The 23,331-nt window shown below is 39.0% G+C and overlaps 1 protein-coding gene across 1 annotated transcript in view; it reads left to right on the plus strand.

The window, feature by feature from the left end:
- Positions 1-386: 386 nt before the first annotated feature.
- Positions 387-23,331, plus strand: part of PIGG (phosphatidylinositol glycan anchor biosynthesis class G (EMM blood group)) — a 75,419-nt gene continuing 52,474 nt past the window's right edge. Inside the window, exons 1-8 of the mRNA XM_026712721.2 lie at positions 387-598; positions 7,182-7,387; positions 8,061-8,270; positions 9,840-10,028; positions 10,809-10,953; positions 11,823-12,035; positions 14,598-14,815; positions 16,481-16,759. Coding sequence (XP_026568506.2) covers positions 445-598; positions 7,182-7,387; positions 8,061-8,270; positions 9,840-10,028; positions 10,809-10,953; positions 11,823-12,035; positions 14,598-14,815; positions 16,481-16,759 — 1,614 coding nt within the window. The 5' untranslated portion in view covers positions 387-444. The remainder of the gene's footprint in view (positions 599-7,181; positions 7,388-8,060; positions 8,271-9,839; positions 10,029-10,808; positions 10,954-11,822; positions 12,036-14,597; positions 14,816-16,480; positions 16,760-23,331) is intronic.

Below are 23,331 nucleotides of genomic sequence, written 5' to 3' on the forward strand. Positions count from 1 at the left end.
ACTTCTAAAGGCCAACGTTGATCACAAAAATCCTAGCAATTGTAACGCTACCTATAAATATTCAACTATATAGGTAGGACCTGCACCTAGAAATTGATAGGTTATATAGTAACTAGGGTAGACCGACTGGATTCTATCGATCGCCAAGGCGATGCCGCAAAGGCTTTCTGGGACATGTAGTCCGCTCATACTTCCTCTTTTCAAAGCGTTCGTCCCTCAGCGCGGTGCTCGAGCGGCTAAGTTTCCACGGATTGGACAACCGCTGGCCAATCAGTGCGCAAGCAAAGCGTTTTGGGCCTATTATGATTGCCTGGCTTTTCAATTCCATCCTCATTTGCCGCCTGCTTGGCTCGCCGGAGGGAGGTGAAGCGGGCAGGTGTGTCCCTCTCCAGCTTACCTTCCTTCCGGATTCACCTGCCTGTCCGCCCGCGCTGGAGTTGAAGGATGCGGCTGCGCTCCGGGGTCTTTGCTTCTTTCTGCCTGGCGGTGCAGGCCTTGGGCGTGGGGCTTTTCCTTAGAGGCTTCTTCCCGGTGCAGGTCAGATCGTTGTTTCCGAGCGGGACCTTCGGCCAGGTGCCCGCAGAGCCTCCTAAGACAGGTACAGCGGGGTTGGGATCTCACCAAGAAAGGCGAGGTGTGGCGGGTCGTCCAGAGGAGATAGGCAGACCCCTTTCAAAGCGGGGTGGGGAAAAAAAATCACCCCTCGCTTCTCTCCATGGCATATCGCCTCTCCAGTCTGCCAAGCAAGACAAGAGGGGGCGAGTGAGATGCTCCAACAAGCTTGAACTTCTCTTTGTGGGTGGTTTCGTGGTCTAATTCGAGACAGGTCCGGCAATTCAGAAAAAGAGGCGCCCAGCTTTTTGCAAGGAGTTTTGAGGCATTTGCACTTGCAGGGGGCAACCTCTGCCTCCTCTCCAACTCCTCTTGCAGGTTGCATGGGCTTTAGTAGTGTTTGTTGGGCCATGAGTGGCCCAGCCTTGGTTGCTACCCCATGCTGCTCAGAGAGGAAGGAGGCATCAGGAAACCTACCTGCGTGGCAGGTGAAATAAACAGTTGGACAGAGGTTCTGTCAGAACAAAGAGTTGTGTGGTTTGCCCTTTTCATGTCAGAGTGCCTTCCTTCTTTTCTTTGGCAACAAGATGGGTAGGATTATAGGGCCAAAATGAGGAAGAAGAAACAGTAGGCTTTATAATCCAAGGTGGAAAGTGAGTTATGTAAATAATAATAATAATAATAATACCAACAACAACAACAACAATCTTTCCTAAACACTTGGGAAGTGTTTGGTGGTTTGTGGTACGAAACCCAGCATAGTTATCTCATTTGCTGTGTACACTGTCATTTTTGTAATAATAATAATAATAATAATAATAATAATAATAATAATAATAATAATAATAGTACAAACAACTGGACCACTGCTTGAACACCATTGGCATTGACAAATTTGCCATCAATCAATTGCAGAAGCAGCTTTACTTGGAACAGCTTCCATCCTGTGGCCATATCTGCAACACCATCAAACATCCAGATTTGCCTATCCCAGGTCCTTGGTAAGGACTTGAGAGGTAGGCAAAAATGCCAAACCCAGTCTGAACATCTGGTTGACTGTGCGATGAATCATAATCATAATATGTGCCATGCCAGTGAATAATTCCAAAAGTTATTCAGGCTAGGGAGAGAGGAGGTAAGGGAGCAGAGGCCTATTTGGTTAGCTTACTGTACTGCCAACTTTTCAGCTTGTGGCATATTTTAAAATAAAAGCAATAAAATGGAAATAAAAGCCTGTGATGCTAAACATCAACAGCGAAAGTCGTGCTTGAAAGGGTGGTAGAAGGGCCATTTTAAAATGGTTGATGCACTACTCAACTCAATGGCTTGAACCTGGATCACCACATGATGAGCCTGTAACAAATATAAATGAAGCTCATGGAGGTCCTTGCAAGTCACCTGAACAAAATCCCTAGAGACCTTGAACATGAATAACTAGCATTTTGATTTCAGTTACAAAGTATCCGGTAGTCAAAATGATGTTTTTAGTATGTGTATAATGTGATCTCTTTGAATTCTAAGACTAGCTGAGCTGTTGAGTTCTGTACCAGCGGAAACTTCTGGTCTAGATTCCAAAAGAAGTTTTGTGGAACATTTACAATTCTGTACTCAAATGTTAATATCACTATATATGGCTACTTTCTTTGGGGAAAAGAAAAATGGTCTCTCTCTTCAAAGTGATGATGAACAAGGCTGAGGGCCATTTCCTCTGTCTGGGGACCTGGTCCAAGTCTAGTTTCGGGTCACTTTGAACTACATACGTTGTCTTTTTGAGAAAGTATGATCTAGTTTAAAATGAGATCTATTACCTCTCTGGAAATGTATAATTGGTCCTGTTTTATGACCTTTCTTGGCACAGTTATTAAGTGAATCACTGCAGTTAAGTTTGTAGCATGATTGTTAAGTGAATCTGGCTTCCCTATTGACTTTGCTTATCGCAAAAGGGGATCATATTTCCCTGGGACACTGCAGCAATCATAAATTTGAGTCAGTTGCCAATGTGACCATGGGGATGTTGCAACGGTCGTAAGTCTGAAAAATGTACATAAGTTACTTTTTTCAGTGCAATTGTAACTTTGAATGGTCACCAAATGAACTGTTGTAAGTCGAGGACTACTGGTATAGTTATTGAAAAACAATCTGCAAAAAGATAAAGTGTTGCTAATTCAAATTTCCTCTTTTGGTTTCCAGCAAAAGTTATCCGTTAGACTGGTGAATGCGGTTGCAGCCATGTAGGCCTCTCAGAAGCCAGGCTAAAACTAGTCAATGTTATCTGCTGCAGGATGTATTTAATTTACGTAGCTAATCAGAAAAGCTTAATTTAAAGATTTTGATCATAATGTATTCAGTAGCCTGGAAGTTTCTATAATGATGGTTTCTAATAAAAGCACAGTCTTGTTTGAAATAGTTTGAATATATGCTTTTCAATACCTGTAGTAAGACTTGGTTTTAGAAGCATATTTATTCAAAATGCTTTTATGCAACACCAATCAGTTCAATCTAAGTGATTTACAAAGCAAAAAATATAATAGCAGCATCCAGGTATGCTAAAGTGTCACATATATATGATTATTGTCACAGAAAGCAATTTTATCAACTTTAATTAAGATTAATTTTCATCAAAAAGGAATGACCAAACAGATACCTATAGGGAAATCGTTAGGAATTCATTAGGAATTTCATTAATTGTCGTGGGTGTTTGAAATATTTTGTCCTGATATATGCAAGGAAAAACCATACCACTTTTTAAATTATCCTGGATCACCACAAATTCTTTATTCATTTATTCATTTTTTTTTGAAACAAATTTTATTAATTTTAAAGGCAAACAAAACATCATTAAACATTAGAAACATAAAACCTCTTTCCATTATAAATCTTTACAAGGCAGGTAAAACATTATTTTATATCGCATACTTCTAATTTACCCCATTTCCATATAAACACATAAATTCCTTTTAGCAAATTTCTCATTATTTCTCTTTACTCTTATTCAATTACATTTCTTTTCTATATTTATCTACTATTAAGTCATCATATTTATATTTTCCTCTGACTTGTTTACAATTATTCTCATCTGACATTCCTCCGAGATTTTATTAATTCTCAATCGAACATACACACACAAAACACAAAACACAAAAACATAAAACTTCTTTTAGAAAGTAGCTTGGCCCCAGATTACCTCTTTTTGTACGGACTTCAATTAAATTCATGCTCTTCTTGTATACCATTACCTATCTTATTTACCATTCTATATCTTCTATATAACTCCTCCCCGCTTTTCACTCTTCTTAATTCTATTTTATATATTCCATCTTGCTTTACATCAATATATTTATATCTTTTGTCCATTCTTTTCCAATTAAACATTTGTCTCATTCTCAATAATAAAAAAAAGAAAATTTCTCCTGAAATCGCTGATCAGAGTATGATGCCTTTCTATCATTCCCATAAATTGACAATTAAAATAGCACCTAGATCCCAATCTGATTCTGCTTAGTACATACTACTATTTCAAAAACAAATACTACAATAATAAATCTATAATAACAACACATTAGCCCATTAAACTCTATAATTAAACTAAATATTTTAAACATTTCCTTTAATATTTTATTAAAACTTAAAGTCAATCATTATTAAACATTTTAACATTATTAAACACTTTAATATTTTAATCTTTTATTAAATCTTATAAAATTCTAATTTTCTATTTTTAATACTAATACTACAGTACTATCATATGTACTTTGCAGAATCCTATTTTTTTTTTTTTTAGATATACATTACCCTTTGTCCCTAAATTTTTTTTTCTTTTTCCCATCTTGTTTTATACCTTTGTGACTTTTTTCCCCCTTTTCCCTTTCTTTCTTAACCCACCTAGCCTTTTTACCCACTCCTCTCCTAACCTCTGCCTTTTTGGCTTCCCCTCTTTGTTGTATTCTTCTTTCCTTTTGCTTTCTAACATTATATTGATTTTGCATGTTATTTTTCTCTTTCGTAGATATTTTTTTAAGTCTTAAGTCCTTCCTTTTCCTTCCTCTCTTTCTCCTTTCTTTCTTGATCAAACTTTTTGGTTCATTAAAAATGGCTTCTTCTTCCTCCGCTTCCTCCAGCTGTTGTTGAATTTGCTGAAAAATAGCAAGCGCCATTTCTAAAAAGCATTCATCCAGCACACATTCAGAGAATTGAGCAGGATTCATAATATAGAAAAACTTCTTTATCTACAAAAATGTAAAAATACCCAATACAAAATTGATGTCTCAATATTTCCCAACAAAAATTGCTAACGGTTCAGGAATCAAGTCTTAAACAATTCAGAAAATGGACAATAGGTGCCAAATTATAAACCACTTGGTCCTGAAATAAATTGATTTTGTAGAAAATAACTTCCCATGTTGGCAGCATATAGTAGAATTACAGAGTTGGAAGGATCCTATGAAGTCATCAAGTCCAACTCTTTATTGCACAGTTCACTACACCATCCCCACTAGAAACCTATCCAGTCTATCTTTGAAAACTTCCAGGGAAGGAGAAGAAATCACTTTGCACTAATCAATTTCATTGATTGACAGCTCTTACATATAAAAACATCTTCTAATGTCTAATCTGTATCAACATCCATGAAGTTTCCTTTCTTTAGTTCTAGATTTACCCCACTGTAGGAAATAGTAATAAGTCTGGATCTCTACATTGTGATTTCTCTTCAGATTTAAAGACAGCTATAATGGCAGCTAGAACTGTTCCCCAAAATTTGACATGTTCTGATGGAAGTAATAGCTCTTAACTTTCCTGTGTAGTTTCTACTGTCTCACTAATGCCAGCTCTTCTATTTCCTATCTCTTCCATTGTATTCTCTCTAGAATAGGGGTGTCAAACTTGCGTCATCAGGGTGTCATCATGTGACATATCGTGACTTTCCCTCCCTTCACTAAATCGGGTATGGATGTGGCCGGTGTGTGACGCATCTGGCCCACCGGCCGGGAGTTTGACAGCCCTCCTCTGGAAGCTTGGATCACTATGCTACCCAGAATGCATCTTTTACAAGGCAATAGCTATCTCTTGTATGTATTCCCTAGTCTTGCATGCCTCTGAGATTAAGCAGGCAAAGGCAAGAACAAAAGTGAGGTGGTAGCATTTACTCACTCACCTGTCATCTTTTAGATAGACGGTCCTGCTCCTTATTACTATATCTTACAAGAGGCAGAGGAGATAAGCAGTTGGAAGCATTGGCTGTTTCTGATAATCACATTTTGCTTGCTTTTAAGCTGAGTAAAAGGCATGCTGTGTGTGTGTGTCCTCTGGGATTGGGTCAGGTGGGACCTCACACTCTTCAAGGGCTATTGCATATCAACAACAATGCCATGAAGATGATGGAGCTTCAGCAGCTGTTGAAGAATGCAAATGCTTGAAATACCTCTGAGAATAAACCACTAATAATACTGTTTTAGCATATTCCTAGTGCTACAGCCAAAGGTATACTAGTTCTCCCTCAAGAGACTTTGGAATTCAGAGTAAAATAAGTAAGAAAACAATTACTTGAAGTGTTTAGCCTTCACTTAATTGCTGAATTGGCTACATTTTAATTTCTCACATCATTAAATAACAGCAGAATCTTGGACTGATAATTTAATTCTGGCCCATGTTCCTTTTTACTCAAAAATGCTTATTAACTGTTTAGGGAAAAAATCCTTTGGATTGTTCTAAATAATGTTTTTCTTTCCATTAAATCTTACTAGTCCTTACTACTAAGTGACAAAGTTCTTATAGAGCAAGGTGCTTAAAAGTTTGTGAACTCTTTTGAATTTTCAATATTTCTGTATATACAGTATATGACCTAAAATACGACTTATTCAAGTCCTAAAACTTGCTATTCAATGGAGGGATGTTGGTGGGCTTCCTTGCATAAATTGCTCGCTTTAGGTCTTTTCACAAAATTCCTATAGTGTTGAGGTATTCCCCGTTAGGAGAACGAGTGCATTCAGGGAAAAATAGTGAGAGTGGTGATGAATAACATACAACCAGCACACAGATACACTGAATAGTAAATGGGTAAACAAAGTCCAACAAACAGTCCAAATCATACACGATTAAAGCAGTTAGTATTCAAAACAATCAGTCCAGGGATAATCCAAAAACAAAGTCCTTTTCTTTACCAGTATCATAAACAAAGTTCAGTAAATGGAGTTTGCAAACAGTTGCAAGACTCACAGCAATTCAAGCAGAATGATGATCAGGCAAAAGGCAAAAAGGAAGCAAAGGAAATGCAAAAAACCCAAACAAACCAGGTTTCTGGCTCCATCTTATGGCCATTGGAGGAACCTCAGCCAATCACAATTACAGCATTCTCTTAAAGATACAACAGTATTAAATGACTATCCTGGTTTATATATTGCCAACCCAACTGTTAGGGGACTATCATTCCTAACATATAGGATTCAGGTCAGGACTTTGACTTGCCAATCCAAAATTTTAACTTCTAATTTAATCATGTGGTTGTGCAATTTTGGCTTACTATCTTGCTGCATGACCCATTTTCTCTTAAGCATTAGTTCAGGAATAAATACCCTGACATTCTAGTTTGGATTAGTATCTCATGTGATTTCCCCCCGCTTTTCTTTTTTTAGAAGACAAATCAGAATGGACCATGACGATCCCACCAGTTTTTAACAAAGTAGTTATAGTGTTAATTGATGCCTTGAGAGATGACTTCGTTTTTGGTTCAAAAGGTCTAAAGTTCATGCCATATACAACAGACCTGGTGGAAAAAGGAACAACACATGCTTTTATAGCAGAAGCCAAGGCACCTACTGTCACTATGCCTCGAATTAAAGTAAGTTCTGGTATCTTGGAAATATTACTTGACAAGTGATGGTTGTCTTCTGTTAAATCTATACATTGTACATTTCATAAAGCAGTATGCTTAATAATGCTTACTGCCGAAATATGTTCTTTTTGACAACAGGAGTTTTTTTTTCTCAGAATGTGATGATACCTTCTGCTATGATGTTTGAGGTGAGTGAAACAGTGGAAAAAAAAATTAAGGTACTGAATTCAGTACTTTCAGTCCTGCCACCTGTACAGATAGTCCTTGACTTATGACCGCAATTGAGCCCATCATTTCTGTTGTTAGGTGGGAATTTGTTAGGTGAGTCTTGCCCCGTTTTACAAACTTGCTTGCCACAGTTGTTAAGAAAATCAATGCAGTTAATAAGTTAGTGACCTGGTTGTCAAGTGAATGTGGTTTCCCAATTGACTTTGCTTGCCAGAAGGTTGCAAAAAGTGACCACATGACTTTGAATGGTCACTGAATGAACTGTTGTAAGTCGAGGACTACCTGTACTGAATTAAGGGTAGCCATTTGCTTAAAGGCACTGACTGTCTACAATATATATGCATACACATACAGAAGTGAGTCCTTATCCAGTGTCAGATTTTAGGTTCTATTGAAACTTCACCTAATGCTTGATCCTTCTCTCCTTTCCTTTTGGTGGATCCCTTCACAGGCATTGATGACTGGTAGAATCCCAGGTTTTATTGATGTAATCATGAACCTTAACTCTCCAGCTTTGAAGGAAGACAACTTAATATGGCAGGCCAAAGCTGCTGGGAAAAGAATAATTTTCTATGGTGATGATACCTGGGTTAAGCTGTTTCCAAAGCATTTTGTTGAATATGATGGGACAACATCTTTTTTTGTCTCAGACTACACAGAGGTAAGTCACCGTCTGGGAGTGGCTGTAAGAATATATACAGTATGTGTGCTTCTATGCACATAGCCATTGATGCAAATGTTTTATTGCATATATTATATGCTGGTCAGATTGTGTGTGGAAAAGAGATCAAAACACAAACGACCCAGGAGATTAAAGCACAAGATCCAGGATATCTCCACAACAAAACTCACAAGGCCATCACACAGCCCATTATTACTCCCCCCCCCCACAGTATTTATAGAGAGACGGCAGCTCTGATCACACATTGCCTGCACTGGCACATTGCTTGAAGCCGAAAGCACCAGCCTGAGGCTGGTGAGTGGGACCTCGCCGAAACGTCACCAAGATACTCTTAATCTTACACGGGAAAAGATCCAAACACACCTAGACCTACATATATATATAAATAAATATGTCACGATTATTGGTTATTTCTAGAACCACTACTTTTTCCTTTATTTTACACAATGTTCATCTTACCTAGTTACCTAAATTATACAGATCACATAAAATATATGTCTTTTTAAAAATCCTTTTCATGGCTCAGGTTTTTAAAATTGTCCCCACCGTCATAAACTCTCAATGAGAGATTAGCAATAGAGTGCCAAACAGCATGGTTAATAGACCTAGAATGTTGTAGCTATGTATCTTACCACTTTTGAGAATGTAATACTTAACTACTTAGAACAAACCAAAGAGAAAAAATGTATAGGACATTATTGCAGATGGAAATAGAACATTCACCCAATGCTTTAAAGCAGGGGTGTCAAACTCAAGGCCCGTGGGCCGGATCTGGCCTGCTGGGTGTTTAAATCTGGCCTGCAGGCCCACCATAGAAACAGTGAAGGACCGGCCCGTGGTGCCTTTACCAGGAAAAATGGAGCCCAGATGGGGCACGTACAGCCTCCGTTTTCACCGGCAGAGGACTTCAGAAGGCATTCGCAGACGAAAATGGAGCCATGATAAGTGACGTTGAGCTGGCCAGGCCCCTTGGCCATGCCCCCTCCCCCCTGAGGTCAAAGACAACCCTGATGTGGCCCTCAGTGAAATCGAGTTTGACACCCCTGCTTTAAAGGAAGCTTATGAACCTGTTCTTGGTATATTCTCCCCCTATACAGAGGATACTTTGGTAGAAATTGTTCAAAGTGAGTAGATTCACCTCAGCCTTAATGTAAGTGTGACTAATGAACTGACTAACAAACCCAAGTAATTGAGGACTCCGGGGTTAGGGTCTTCCTTAAATAACTCCTTTATTGGGTACATTTAAGCGTGCTGATATAATATACCCAATAAAGAAATTCTTTGAGAAAGACCCTAGCCTTGGAGTCCTGATTTGCTTGGGTTGCTTACTGAGAGCCTTGACAATAAGAGCTGCAGAAGGAGATTATGTATCACTGGTCCTTGACTTCAGTTGGCTTTTAGCTTTGAGCTAAACAGCAGATCATTACATTGTACACACCCCTTTCCATTAGAACATTTATATTTAGAAGACCTGTTAATTAATTCTGCATACCATATGAGTAAAATAGGTGATGACTTAATATATCGCTGCTTTTCTTTCTCACTAAGGTTGACAACAATGTTACTAGACATTTGAATAATGTATTGAAAAGAGAAGACTGGGACATACTCATTCTTCACTATTTGGGATTGGATCATATTGGTCATCTGAGTGGACCAAACAGTCCTTTGATAGGACCAAAGCTTTCTGAAATGGATAACATTATCTCGAAGATTCATAAGTCTCTGCTCTCCAAGGTGAGATGTTTAAGTTTTGAAGATGCATTTGATCATGAAAACAGGAAGAAGATTTGAAGTTTCCTATAGATGCATTTTATTTTACACCCTGACCAAGTAAATGATCAATTGAGACCAAGTCTCATTGTGCTCATTGGGGTACATTTCTGGTTCTTAGTCCCAGGCACTTGGAATTGTCGACAAAGTGAAATGTGTTGATATTATTTTTTTGAATACATTGGTTGTAAGATGTGCAGGAGATGGAAACAAAATTTTATTTCAAGCTCTGAAATGTTCTGTTGCATCATTTTGGTTTGGCTTTATTTCAGCAGAACAAAATTAGTAATGACTTGAATGCTTCATTTTTAACTTGGAAAAAAAGTTGAAATGTAGGAAACTTTGGGGACCTGATAGGCTCTTAAGTTTTGTATTGATATAATATTAATGCATGTAATACAAGGAATCTATATAAGCATATTTTTGAATGCATATTTGCATGTAGGAACTTGATATATTTGAGATGCATTCCGCTTAGCCAGCTTAAAGATTGTGAAAGTACTAGCCAGGTGGGATCCCGTTTCTTATTTAAATAAATGATGCTGTGTGAAATCCTAATAATATATTCCTAACAACAATTGGGGGAGGTTGTTGCTGCGGTATCTTTGATCAGTTTACTTGGGTGTGTGGCAATCGTTCTTGAGAATCCTAATTTTTTGGCTCAAATCTGCGAGGCAAGGAACAGATTTGGTAATGAAATGTTAAACTATTCCATTAAAACTTTGAAAATTTCTTCCGATTCAGGAACTGGAAAAAGGAACTTTGCCCAATTTACTTGTTGTATGTGGTGACCATGGCATGTCTGAAACAGGAAACCATGGGGGTTCCTCAGAAAGTGAAATTCGCACCCCCTTGCTTTTTGTCAGCTCTGCTTTTCAAAGAACAGGTGGTAAGAACTGGCTTTCTCTCTTAATAATATGATAGGTTCAATAAAGAAGTATCTGGCTATGCCATTTCAGATTGTAAGGGTGGTGATGGTTTAAATGGTAGCATCTTCCATAACTCCATGAAAATCCATTGTCGCATTCTCCTAAATGTTGGAGAGACATTTATCTCAAAAGCCTTATCCCTTTTCTGTAGCGGAATTTTTTAAAAAATTCAGTCTTCTATGTAGTCCCAAATAATCAGAAGTACTATGTTCCAGAAACAAGTTGTGTGGTGAAAGTTTGGCCTGAGGTATTTTTATCTGGAGAAAATTTTAAGTGTTTTAATGTATCTGCTAAATGGGCTATTAATAACTCCAGAAGCAATCGGTATATTAATATTTTAATGCAAAGTTTTTATGGCTAAAGGCACAAAGTGGTATCAAAAGAATAGCACGCCATTCAGTGACATTATTAAAGCTAAGTGAATCCGTTCTTTCTCAAAAGAATTGAAACACAAACACACACACACACACACACACACACACACACACAAATATATTCAAATGTTTTAAAAGAAATACACATTCTGGATACCTTCTGGGTTCCCAATAGCCCCCTGCTTATATCATCAATTCAAGTAGTAACTTTTGAAATTTACGTGATGGTGGCAAGGGAGAGTTTGAATTTTACAGTACTTGAGGTCCTGCAAATACTTGCTGAATCTTCCTGTGAAAAAAATAATGAGGAACAGCAGTGTGTGTGTGTGTTATTTTGAATGCAGTACGGACAGGATAAAAATACTTATGGGACAGCATTTCTTCCGGTCAAGAAATTATATTTTGGGGAATGAGGAATAGATAAACTTTAATCAATATTTTCTTCCTCTCTTTAGGTCCCCCAAAGCATCCAGAACTTATCCAACAGACTGATATAGCTGTCACCTTAGCATTAGGACTTGGCTTGCCGATTTCAAGAAACAACGTTGGGAAGCTTCTGTCCCCTGTGATAGAGTGGAAGACAGCTAGAGAACAGCTACGGTTGTTGCATTTGAATGGTTTCCAACTCAGTCAACTTCTTAAAGGGAATGTTCCTACATATGAGAAAGGCAAGTAAGTTCAATATGTTCTGGTAATTAGTATGTTTTTATTTTCTCCCATGAACAATCATATACTATGGTATGAAGAAAGGAAGTAACATTCAGAAAATTAATAAGCAGCTTGCTTATAAGTGAATGAAGAGAAAAGAAAAACAAAAGTAAGAATTGGCTTTATAGCTAATTAAATGTTGATGTTAAATATCAATGAAATCTTTTAAGTCATGCTTCTAGGATAAGACAGCACACTGAATATATGTCTTATATCTGTGATGTAAACCTGCATATGGCACGTGTTAGCCAGGGATCACCAAGGTGGCCGGCTGCCTCTGTGAAAGGAATTTTTACGGGTGGTGTTATCTTTACCCACGGGACGCTTGAATGCTGGTAGGCATTCGGGGGAGACTCCTTTCTTGTCCCTTCGTGCTTTATTCGCTCATGGGAATCGAGCCGCCAAGCTGCCGGCCTCAGCGGTGAGCAAGCCCAGAGTCTTACCACATGAGCCACCGTGGCCCCAGATATAATGTTATATCTGAAGGTATAATATTATTTCCACATTTATCATAATTTTAAAAAACTGAAATTCAACTTGGAGGTAAAAAAAACCCTGCAACATTAGTCATAAATAGAGTGGGCATGTAGTGGCCATAAATAGACTGGGCATGTAGTTGATGCCTTCCTTATGAAGAGCGACTTTGTTTTCAAGTTATGCAAAGCTGTCGTGTTTATTTGCAAAAGTGTGAATACACCCAGTATGACTCAGGTTTACAATATGGCGTCCCTAAGCGGTGGCCAGAAAATTGTAGTAAAAGTAAAGAAAAAGAGGGAAAAAAGGAATAAAAAGAGAAAAAAGGTAAAATTATTGCCTCCTACCCTTCTTTATAGTGAATAATTATCCTCTTAACCAGCAGCCCCCAACCTTTGGGGCACCAGGGACTAGTTGAGTGGAGAAAGGTTTTTCCGTGGACTGACGGGGCGTGGTTTCAGATGTTGCGTGCATCCTGCAGATGGGGCTTCGCTTGATTGTGTGACCCAGTTTCTGCCATGCTGTGGCCTGATACCAGTCCACAGATCGGGGATTGGGGACCCCTGCTCTTCGCAATTTCACTATCTTCTTTGTTCCTTTGGAATCCTCAAATCCCAGAATCATCAATTCAGTCCTTACTTTCAACAAAAAGTCCATATAAGCTTTCAATCTTTCAGAAAGATATTTTGTCAGGTTTTTTTTCTCTGAGCAAGCTGCAGGTTCAGTTAATTTTATAATCTTTCACTCATTGTATTTTATTGATTTTCCAACTTTTTGAATAATCTTGCCATAGTTATATATAAATGTCACTTTCTTATTTTTTTTTCTAATTCCTTATCAATAAGACCCAATAGGAATAATGCTGGTTTTATTGTAATGTTGAGCTGCAGTATATTTTTTTATCACTGAATGGATTTGCACCCAACATTGTTTTGCTTTTTTTAGTATTGAGTATTTCCTTCGTCACACAAAATTATACAGTATAGTAAGTCCCCATTTAATGTTGATTTGTTCAATAACTTTTCCTTGTTCAGTAGCATTGAACTAGGGGATTTATGATGCTGTAAGCCATCACAGTGTCCTTGCGATCACATAATTACAATCAGGTGCTTGTTTATGCCTCACAGTTATGACATTGCAATGCCTTGCAATTATGAAATTGCCGTTTACAACCTTCACTGCTGGCTTTCAACAAACAAAGCCAGTAAGAAAGCCCGCAGAAGATTGCAAATGGTGATCACCTGATAATGGGACTTTGTGAACAGGCAGGATTCACCTAAGAAGGGCAATTGGGATTGCTGCTATTGTAATGTGAACACATTGCTTAGTGATAGAGTACCCAGTCCCAATTACCATTGGTAAATAACAACTACCTAGAAAGTTAGCTAACCCTGAATACCTACTCCAAAAGTAAGTCCTAGCTTGATTTTACACATGTGCCCAATATAAGCCCTACTCCCAAAATAAGCCCTAATTAAGACTCAGTCCACTCCAGGGTGCACAGGTAAAAATTAAAGAGTAGGGATGGGTGGTGGTGGAGGTACCTTATTACTTACCTTCGGACAGTTGCAGCCAGGTCTCATACACCCCGACACCTGCCTTGCTGCCCCAGTTCTTCTGCAGCTGGCAAGGCTTTCCTGAAGGCCTCTGCAGCCAATAAGAGAGTTCTGCATCAATCTGGAGCTCTGTTATCAGCTGCAGAGGCCTTTAGGCAAGACTTGCCGGCTGCAGAAGGAGTTCCTGAAGGCCTCTGACAGCGAAAAGGAGGCTGGGGCAACACACGCAAATGAGGTAAGTCAGTGGATGACATCCCCCCTGAAAATAAGACCTTGTGCCTTTTTTTGTGGGGGGAAAAAAATAAGGCAGGGTCTTATTTTCAGAGAAACACGAGTAAGTATTTGGGGCTATGGGTGATCTAGTCCACTGTTGTTCATTCTGGCAGTCATAAATTCAGAAAAGCAACTGGTTAAACATTACGAGGAAAGCTTTAGTTTAAACTCTATATTAAAATATCATGTTCTATCTGCATTTTCATCTCTTATTATTAGATGCTGGATTTGAAATGTTTATGAAGGCAGAAAAAGCTCATGGGAATTGGATTCAATACTACGTGGACGGTAGTAGTACACAAGTTGTCATGAATTTGAGCAAGAAAATCATAAAACAATATTTGGAAGCTCTCAAGAGCCTGAGTTCTTCTTTAAGCCAGCAAGTGGCCCAGTATGACATATATTCAATGATAATAGGAATGATGATTGTTCTGGAGGTATGGAGTGATTTTTTTAATTTATTATTTATTGGTCTTAAAAGCCACCCAACTCCCAGTGTTTCTGAGTGGCTTCCATCTCCAAAAATAGGAAACAGTAAAATGAAAGAAAAAAGAAGTAGGTTTGGAAGAAAGAACCGGTGTCTCAAAAGGAAACTAATGTGATTGCCAGCCATCATAATCCCAGGCCAGTTTTTCAGAGATTTGCAGAAGAGAATTATATGGCTCTCTTGTGAGGATAACTAAGCCTTACTTTGATAAAGCCACACATTTGACCTGTTACTTAATTTGCACAGTTTCGTGGTGTTCATATTTGGTATATGTTCTGAGCCAAACTTAACTCAGCACAAGGCTATCTGATTAGATGTAGGATGGGACATTTTATCCAGGTTCCCAACAGTTGTAGATAACTTTTTTTTCAGTGAACTTGGCAGGGAACCATTGTGTGGTGTGAGTTACTCTATGCAACAAAAAACCTGGTAAAGAATAGAAATTATTGAATGGTCTTGTGATTGTTACTTTTACAGTAACTGATCTTTCCTTTTTATCTTCATTTTTCTCCTTTCTTCCTCCCTTCTTTATTCGGTTCCCCCTCTCAATGAACCTTCATACAAACAAGCATAAACTTAGAGTTTGAACAGTACTAGGGAGGGAGGGAGGGGCAGAGAGAGTGAGATGAGGTGGGCATGGCCAATTCAATGTCACTCATGTCGGGCTCTTATGGTGGCCCAAGTGCTCTGCCAGTGAAAACGGTCTCCCAAGCTCCATTTTTGGCTGCGATGGCCTCCTGCAAATGAGGTGAAAATGGAGCTGTGGGGGGGAGGGAACACTGCACAGCTCTCGTGAGCTCCGTTTTCGGCTAGGATGGCCTCCTTCAACCATTTGCCAGCAAAAATTGAGCTTTGTTTTTGCTGACAGAGGCACCACAGGCCAGTCCTTCACTATTTCCAGGGCAGCCCCACAGGCCAGATCTAAGCACCCTGTGGGCCGAATTTGGCCCTGAGGCCTTGAGTTTGACACCCCTGATCCAGACAGTTCAAGTATGGTAGTGAAAGGTAATCCACCCCTAAAGCCACATACACTTAACTCTCAACTTTAAAAAGTTCATTCAGTGACCGTCCAAAGTTCAACAGCATTGAAAAAAAGTGATACTTAAGAGTGTTACAGCATCCTTGTGGTCATGCCATCAAAATTCAGATGCTTGGCAACTGACTCATATTTATGACGGCTGTGATGACCTGGCGGTCATGTGATTCCCCTTTTGTGACTTTTTGAGCAAAGTCAATGGGGAGGCCAGATTCATTTAACAACCGTGTGACTAATTTAAGTGCAGTAATTCACTTAGCGGTGGCAGGAAAGGTCTCAACATGGGGTAAAATTCACTTAACGGCTATCTTGCTTAGCAACAGAAATCTTAGGCTGAATTATGGTTGTAATTCGAGGACTCCCTCTATTTGCTTGTTGCAAGATATTACAGAGGTATGTAAAAAGCTTAACAATATACACAGTGTTACATGTTGATGGGTCTGCTTGATTTGCTGAATGGTTAGGGAAATGACCGGGTCAGGCTGCCCCCTACCTGTAATATGAGATAGTGTGTAATCTCTGCCTCTTGTTGAGTTGTAGACTAGATTTTGACTGCGTTTCTCTTTGTCCCCCACATAGGTGCTGTTCTTACTCTTACTGAGCCTTCCAAAAGCCCTGAGCAGCAAAGCTGAATTTCAGATGCCAAACTCATCCTTGTGTTCTCTGATGTTCTTCTTGATGTGCCTTTTATGGAGTGCCATTCATGTAGTTGTGTGTACCTCCATGGAAAGTTTATGCTATTTTTGCAGCATTCCCTGGATTATGGTAACTGGAGTTATCATCCTGGCTTCGGGGCTTTTTTGGATCATAATTTCCCTTCTGGAAAGGCGGGTTATAAATTCAAGACAACCGTTGAAGGTAAAAAAAAGAAAAAGAAAAAATTACTGGAATGTAATATATAATTTCTTAGCAGTTGCTCATTTGTCTTTCCAGGGAAGATCTACATGCTATTCGTTTTTCCTTGTGCCATTTTGCTTTCTGTCAGTCTCAATATCTTTTTCATGTTCCCTTAGGCCCTTATGAAAGGAGAAAACACAGACACTTTTCTCTCACAAAGAAGCTGGAGAAAGTTTGAACGATAGGGCAAAGTCTTATGTTATTTTTTTCCTGCTTCCTTGGTTTTCAGTTTCAGATTTCAACATAAGTAGTTGTAGTGCCTGTTGTTTACAGATCAAATAATACATACGTAGATCAGTTCAGATCAAATTATTGCAGTATCATAAGGACTTTGGCTTCTCTCTAAATTGTGGGAAAAGTAACTCCTGGCGAATGGTAGAAATTAGAACATTAACATTGAGCCATGCAATCTAACGTAGTCATCTTTTTCCTTTAAAAAAATATTTTTGTACATAATCCTTATGTTACGTGACCTCATCAGTCAACCTGCAATTGTGGATAATAGGCATTCTTTCTCACTGGTGAAATGTTAATTGGCATTTATACATGCAACATAAAAACAGCCAGCGCTTTCTCTGCAATTATTTTATAAATCTGAGCTGAATTATATCTTGATTCCTCTATAATCTGTGACCCTTCATGTTTATTAATTAATGTATAATAGGATACCTGCATATTATGCATAAAAATGTCAATCCCACTTACAGCCTCAATAATAGAACAGTTTTAATAATCATATTCCAATTTTTGTTTAAGAAAAAATCTCGACCATCTTGCAGATTTGATTGGCAGGTTGCTACAAAAACAAGCAAGTGTTCAATTGATCACATTGATTTTGAACTGTTTGTTTTCGTATCATGGCATACTATATACAACCTGATATGGTAGAACAGAATAACTGAAATCAATTGTGAATTAATTCCCAACTAAATTTCTCTTATTTTAAAGAGCTGCTTCATTTAATGGGCTTGCTGTTAATATGATTTGTGTGAACCCAATCCCAGTAATGTTGCAAACATTATTTTGGAATTCTCTACAACTTCTGTATCTCTCAGAATGATTAGCCTCTTTGAAGAAAGTGGGAAAATAATCTTGAAGATATAGTTATTGTGTTGTTGGATATTAAGATGTCATATCAAGTTGTTTCTGTGAAAAGTATAGGTTTCAGTAAAGATTCAAAGGTGAGTTAAGTTCTAAGGTTACTTTCATTATTTGAGTAAGGCCTTAGTCTTAAGCCTTTTAATGTGAAGGCTTGTTTTGAAAGCGTGCTTGTATCCATTTTGTAACTCACTCATTCTTTTCCAGTATGTTCTTATTTTTCCTTGACAATCTGGTGTACTGCATTGGTTGTTGAGGCATATTTTATTAAAGTAAGAACATCAAAAGGACCATTCTGAATTACACAAAACATTCGTCCAGTCTAGCATATAGGAAAGGCCATGTGTATAGGCAGTCCTTGACTTACAACAATTCATTTAGTGATAGTTCAAAGGGTGGTGCAGTGGCCTAGAAGTGGAGCTCTCACCCCACGATCAGGAGGATGTGAAGTTGATCCTAGGTAGAGGCAGATATTTCTCTTTATGGGCACACTGGGAATATATCTGCTGAACAAAGCTCCACATTGGTGACAGAAAGGGCATCTGGCCATTAAAGCACACCGCTAGCTCCATTCAGTTGCTCAAACCCGCAAGGGATTATGAGGTCCTTAAAAGACGATAATGTTTTAGTGATAGTTCCAAGTTACAACAGCACTGAAAAAAGTGACTTACGACCATTTTTCACACTGATCATCATTGCAGCACCCCTTTGATTACATGATCAAAATCCGGCAGCTTGGCAACTAGTTCATGTTTATGACGGTTGCAATGTCCCGGGGTCATGTGATCCCCTTTTGCAACCTTCTGACAAGCAAAGTCAGTGGAGAAGCCAGGTTCACTTAACAACCATGTTACTAACTTAATAAGTGTGGCAAGAAAGTGTGGTAAAAATGGGGAAAAACTCACTTAACAAATGTTTCACTTAGCAACATCAATTTTGGGCTCAATTGTGGTCATATGTCAAGGACTACCTATATTGCCTTCTTTTCTTTCAGAGTCTAATGCCCAGTTCTAGGTACATTCCCAAATGTAGTGTATAGTATGTTGAAAGGATACTGTACAATGTGTAGTATACATTGTAAATTCAGGATGGCTATTTGGTGGTTCTTACACCCTAAGCTGAGTTTGTGCATTGACAAATCCTGCTTATTTGCCTGCATATATTTAACAATTTCCTGGACATGTCTGCTTGTGAATGAGGTTGCGATCCTCATTCAGAAGTTAGAAATATTCTGAACTTAACTAATTTTGAATTTTGATTTGTTACAGCTAGGAAGGCTTGCTGCTTAAGGGGTAAGATGTGGTTAGTTTTAATGATTAAATTGTCGAAGCCTAAGTGTATTGTTCAGGAAGATTAGTTTCAGGATGCTGCTGGTGAGACTGTTGCACAGAGCTTCAAGGGGCATCTTTTAATCTTTGAGGAAAAAAAATGATTCACTGCGTGAAAACCATTTCTTCCACTAATCCATGTTATCCGATTTTATAATTGAGCAAATAATAAGTTTTGAAGTGGCATTTTTCAGATTGTAGTTTAACTGGATGAAATGTACTGTTTTTAACAAGCGGTTTATGGAAAACTGCCTCAAAGATAATTTCATATAAAAGCAGTATATTACAAAAACTGTAATAAGAGGAAAAGGCAGAAAGAAATCCAAGGTCTTAAATTTGGAGCCTGCTTTTCACCAGTTCTTATCTATGTGGGAAAAGGCATGAAAACTAAGTAGCTGTCATATAAATTAGTCTTCAAATGAATGTGAAATTGAGCAAACAACTTCTAAAAGTAGTTTTTATTCTAAACAAAATAGTAAATGAATATAGAATAATATAGTTTTTCTCTTTGAACTAGATGAGTGGTTCTTTTTGTTTTTACAATAGCTCATGCAATACTTTTAACTTCTCTCTGTCTCTCTGTCTCTCTCTCTGTCTCTCTCTCTCTCACACACACACACACACACGCGCGCCCCACCTACCACCTGTCTTGTCTACCTATCTACCTACCTACCCTCAAGGAATAAGAATAGGAAATGGAATCGGAATAGGGAAATAGCATAGGGGATGGGACGGGATGGGACAGGACGAGACATGATGGGATGGGAAGAAATGGAATCACAGGGCTGGAAGGAACTTTGGAGATCTTTTAACCCAAGGCAGGAGTCCTTGTACATTGACAAATTGACAAATGGATGTCCAATCTGTTCTTGAAAACCTCCAGCAATGTAGCACTCACAATTCTAGAAGGCAATTTATTCCATTGGTTAATAGCTCTCTGTCAGGAAATTTCTCCCTAGTTCCAGGTAGGATGTCTCTTTAATGAGCTTCTACTTATTGCTTCTTGTTCTGCTGTCAGGTGCTTTAGAGAACGTCAACCCCCTAATCTGTGTGACTTCCCCACCTCATATACCAAAAGACAACTAAAATGTCACCCTGAATCCTTCTCTTCATTAGACTAGACATAGCTAGTTCCCTTAACTGGTCAATTGAGACCTCTTATCATCTTTCTTGCTCTTCTCTGCACTCATTCCAGAGTTCAGCATCTTTTTTATATTGTGGTGACTAGAACTGAATGAAGTTTCCATCTGTTGCTCTCCGGGCTCGGTCTCCTCGTGCCTGAGGCTCCGTGTTGATCAGCCTTGACAGCTGGCTTTTGTCGCCAACTGGCTCATGCGTGGGTCCACCACTGACCAGTTCCTCTCACAGTGGGTCTTCTATAGCTGTGCATTTGGCTTTTCCTGCCTAAGTTCAGAAATTTAGTTTTCTCACCCCTTAATTGCATCTTATTGACTAGGGGCCATTGCTCTAGTCCAGGGCTATGAAACTCCTGGCCTATGGGTTGGATGCCTCATGCGCTAGCCATGCCCACCTTGGTTTGCAAGGAAAAGTCCTCCCTGGCGATGCTGGCGAGGGTTTCACCCTCTCTGGTCTGTCCGTCCTTCAGATCTTGACTCCAAAAGTGTCCCCACAACTTGTTTGCATTGATGACTCTCCTTCTGTCCCTCATTAACTTTTAAAGAGTTGGGCGCTGGCCGAACGCGTCCTCACTAATTTTCTTAATGTCGATGTCCGGTGAGCTACCCACTTCGTTGGTTACTTGGCCTATCACCGCCCATTCCTTCAAATAAGTTGGAAAGGCTCTTGTTCGGCCCTTACTCGCAGGTCCCCAATCTGTCTTGTCCTTTTTTTTATCCTTGCCATGTATTTAAAGAGCCAGGGTTCGCAAAATGTCTGACCCACTGAGAACTGCCAATTCTCATGCTGGCTGCCTTGTTGCTAGTCGTGGTTCCCTACTGTGCTCCAGGGCCGCTAGCATCCCTCAACAAAATATCCATCACATTGTGTCTGAATGTCCAATGTCTGATTTTTTTCAACATGGACCACCACGTCCTTGAATGGCTGGATGGACTGGGCATTAACATTTGAACCACTTTAAGTCCATGCATTTACCATATGCTAAATAAATAAAAACCTTCCCCATATATAATCAAAACTTCAACTATTCTTCCTTAGATCATTTGGACCATCTTTAGAAGCACCAATGAAGAAAGCATTTAAGTTTTAGCTATTGCTTCCAGATCTTCTATAAAATGGTTTGGGGAAAGCAAAGGTTTTCCAAATGGGGACACAAGTTGCGAATAAGATTTGAAGCAACAGAAAAGGATACATATATGATTTCTGCTTTGTTGATTCTGGGGAACATCTTAAATAATATTTCTCTTACAGCATCCCTCAAAAGTTCATTGACAAGCAATGAGCAAACAAACTTGCATTTAGGTATATTAGAAATTCTGACCTGGTTTCTCTAGATCAAGGGTCTTTAAACTTGGCAAGTTTAAGATTTGTGGAGTTCAACTCCCTGAATTCCTAAGCTAATATGACTGGAGGAGGAATTCTGGGAGTTGAAGTCCACAAGTCTTAAAGCTGTCAAGTTTGAAGACCCCTGCTCTAGATAGTTGTGGGTGTATAGCAATAGCACTTAGACTTAAATACCACTTTATAGTGCTTTACAGCCCTCTTTAAGCGGTTTACAGAGTCAGCATATTGCCCCCAACAATTTGGGTCCTCATTTTACCCACCTCAGAAGGATGGAAGATTGAGTCAACCTTGAGCCTGGTGGGACTTGAACTGCCAAACTGTAGGCAGCTGGCTGCAGAAGTAGCTTGCAGTACTGCACTCTAACCACTGCACTACAGAGGCTATATAACTATATATCTATATAACAATAGAATTGATAGGTTGGACATAGCTACAGTTATACCACAGAGAACAGTGATAGAAGACCATATCTACATGGAGACACCCCAGGAGCATCTAAGCATCTTGTACCTCCTTCCCAAGATATACAAGCTATGCCATATATGCAATTCCATTCCCAATCCCAAGCACTGGAATCATCATGACTTAGAATATCGGGTTTCATGAATTCTATACTGATAATTTATTCAGCAAATGCTGCTGGCTGCACAATAGGCTTCCTAAGAAGATTGAAATCTATTGGCAATCTTCTTAACAATACCATTGCTGCCCCTGCATTTACATCAACAGATGTTATGGCACAATATACTCGCATCCTTCATAAACGTGAGCTTCAAGCCATCAAGATTACCAGCAGTGATCTCAGTGTAACAGGCCTTGCCACAGATTGCATGACTTGGTATTCATCCATAATTTAGTCACTGTTGGCAATAACACACCTGCAAATCAGTAGCACTGCCATGGATACACAAGTGGTCCCATAAATATGCAAGTATCTTCATGAGTCACTTAAAACATTTTCTCAACTCTTAGCCATTGAAAATCCTCCTTTATCTGGGATTCATTGATGACACTTTTAGCATCTGGACCCAAGGAAATGAATCTCATGAGAGCACTTCCCTACTCAGCTGTTGCCAATAATGAGGCATTGCTTTTGCTTTTAGAGTCAGCAGCTTGCCATTTGCTTGTGAGGTGCTTACTTAGCTGAAGTGTTTTCAGTCCAGGGATATTTTCCCTGCTTCTTGGCACCAGTGTTGGCCTGAGCAGATATTGGTATTGGATTCAGTGGCTGTTGAATCATCAGGCATCATGTCCCAGTGGGACATGATCAACCAGCATCTTGGAGGTTAGCTCTGAGGCCACCCTACCTCCAGATCACCATGTTTACCTACATACTTCCAACTTCCATTCAAGACATATAATCAAATCTGCCATATGATCAACTGATGGAATTAAACCAGGCATTCAGGAATCTAAATGGCCAATCCACAAGATCAATAGAAAATAAGCAGAGTTAGATCACTCTCCAGAAAGGGCCTATTAAAAGACACATAGAAACAGAACAAAAGAATACCACTGATAGTCACTTGTAGACCACAGGTCATAAAACACATTATGTATCGTACATACAAGATAAAGACACTGTGCTTTCTTAGAACTGGGTGGCAGCCCAGTACTTTAACACAG

Source organism: Pseudonaja textilis, chromosome 2 (assembly GCF_049901715.1).
Source record: "Pseudonaja textilis isolate UNSWEBS1 chromosome 2, rPseTex1.2, whole genome shotgun sequence".
In the NCBI taxonomy this organism is placed as follows: domain Eukaryota; kingdom Metazoa; phylum Chordata; class Lepidosauria; order Squamata; family Elapidae; genus Pseudonaja; species Pseudonaja textilis.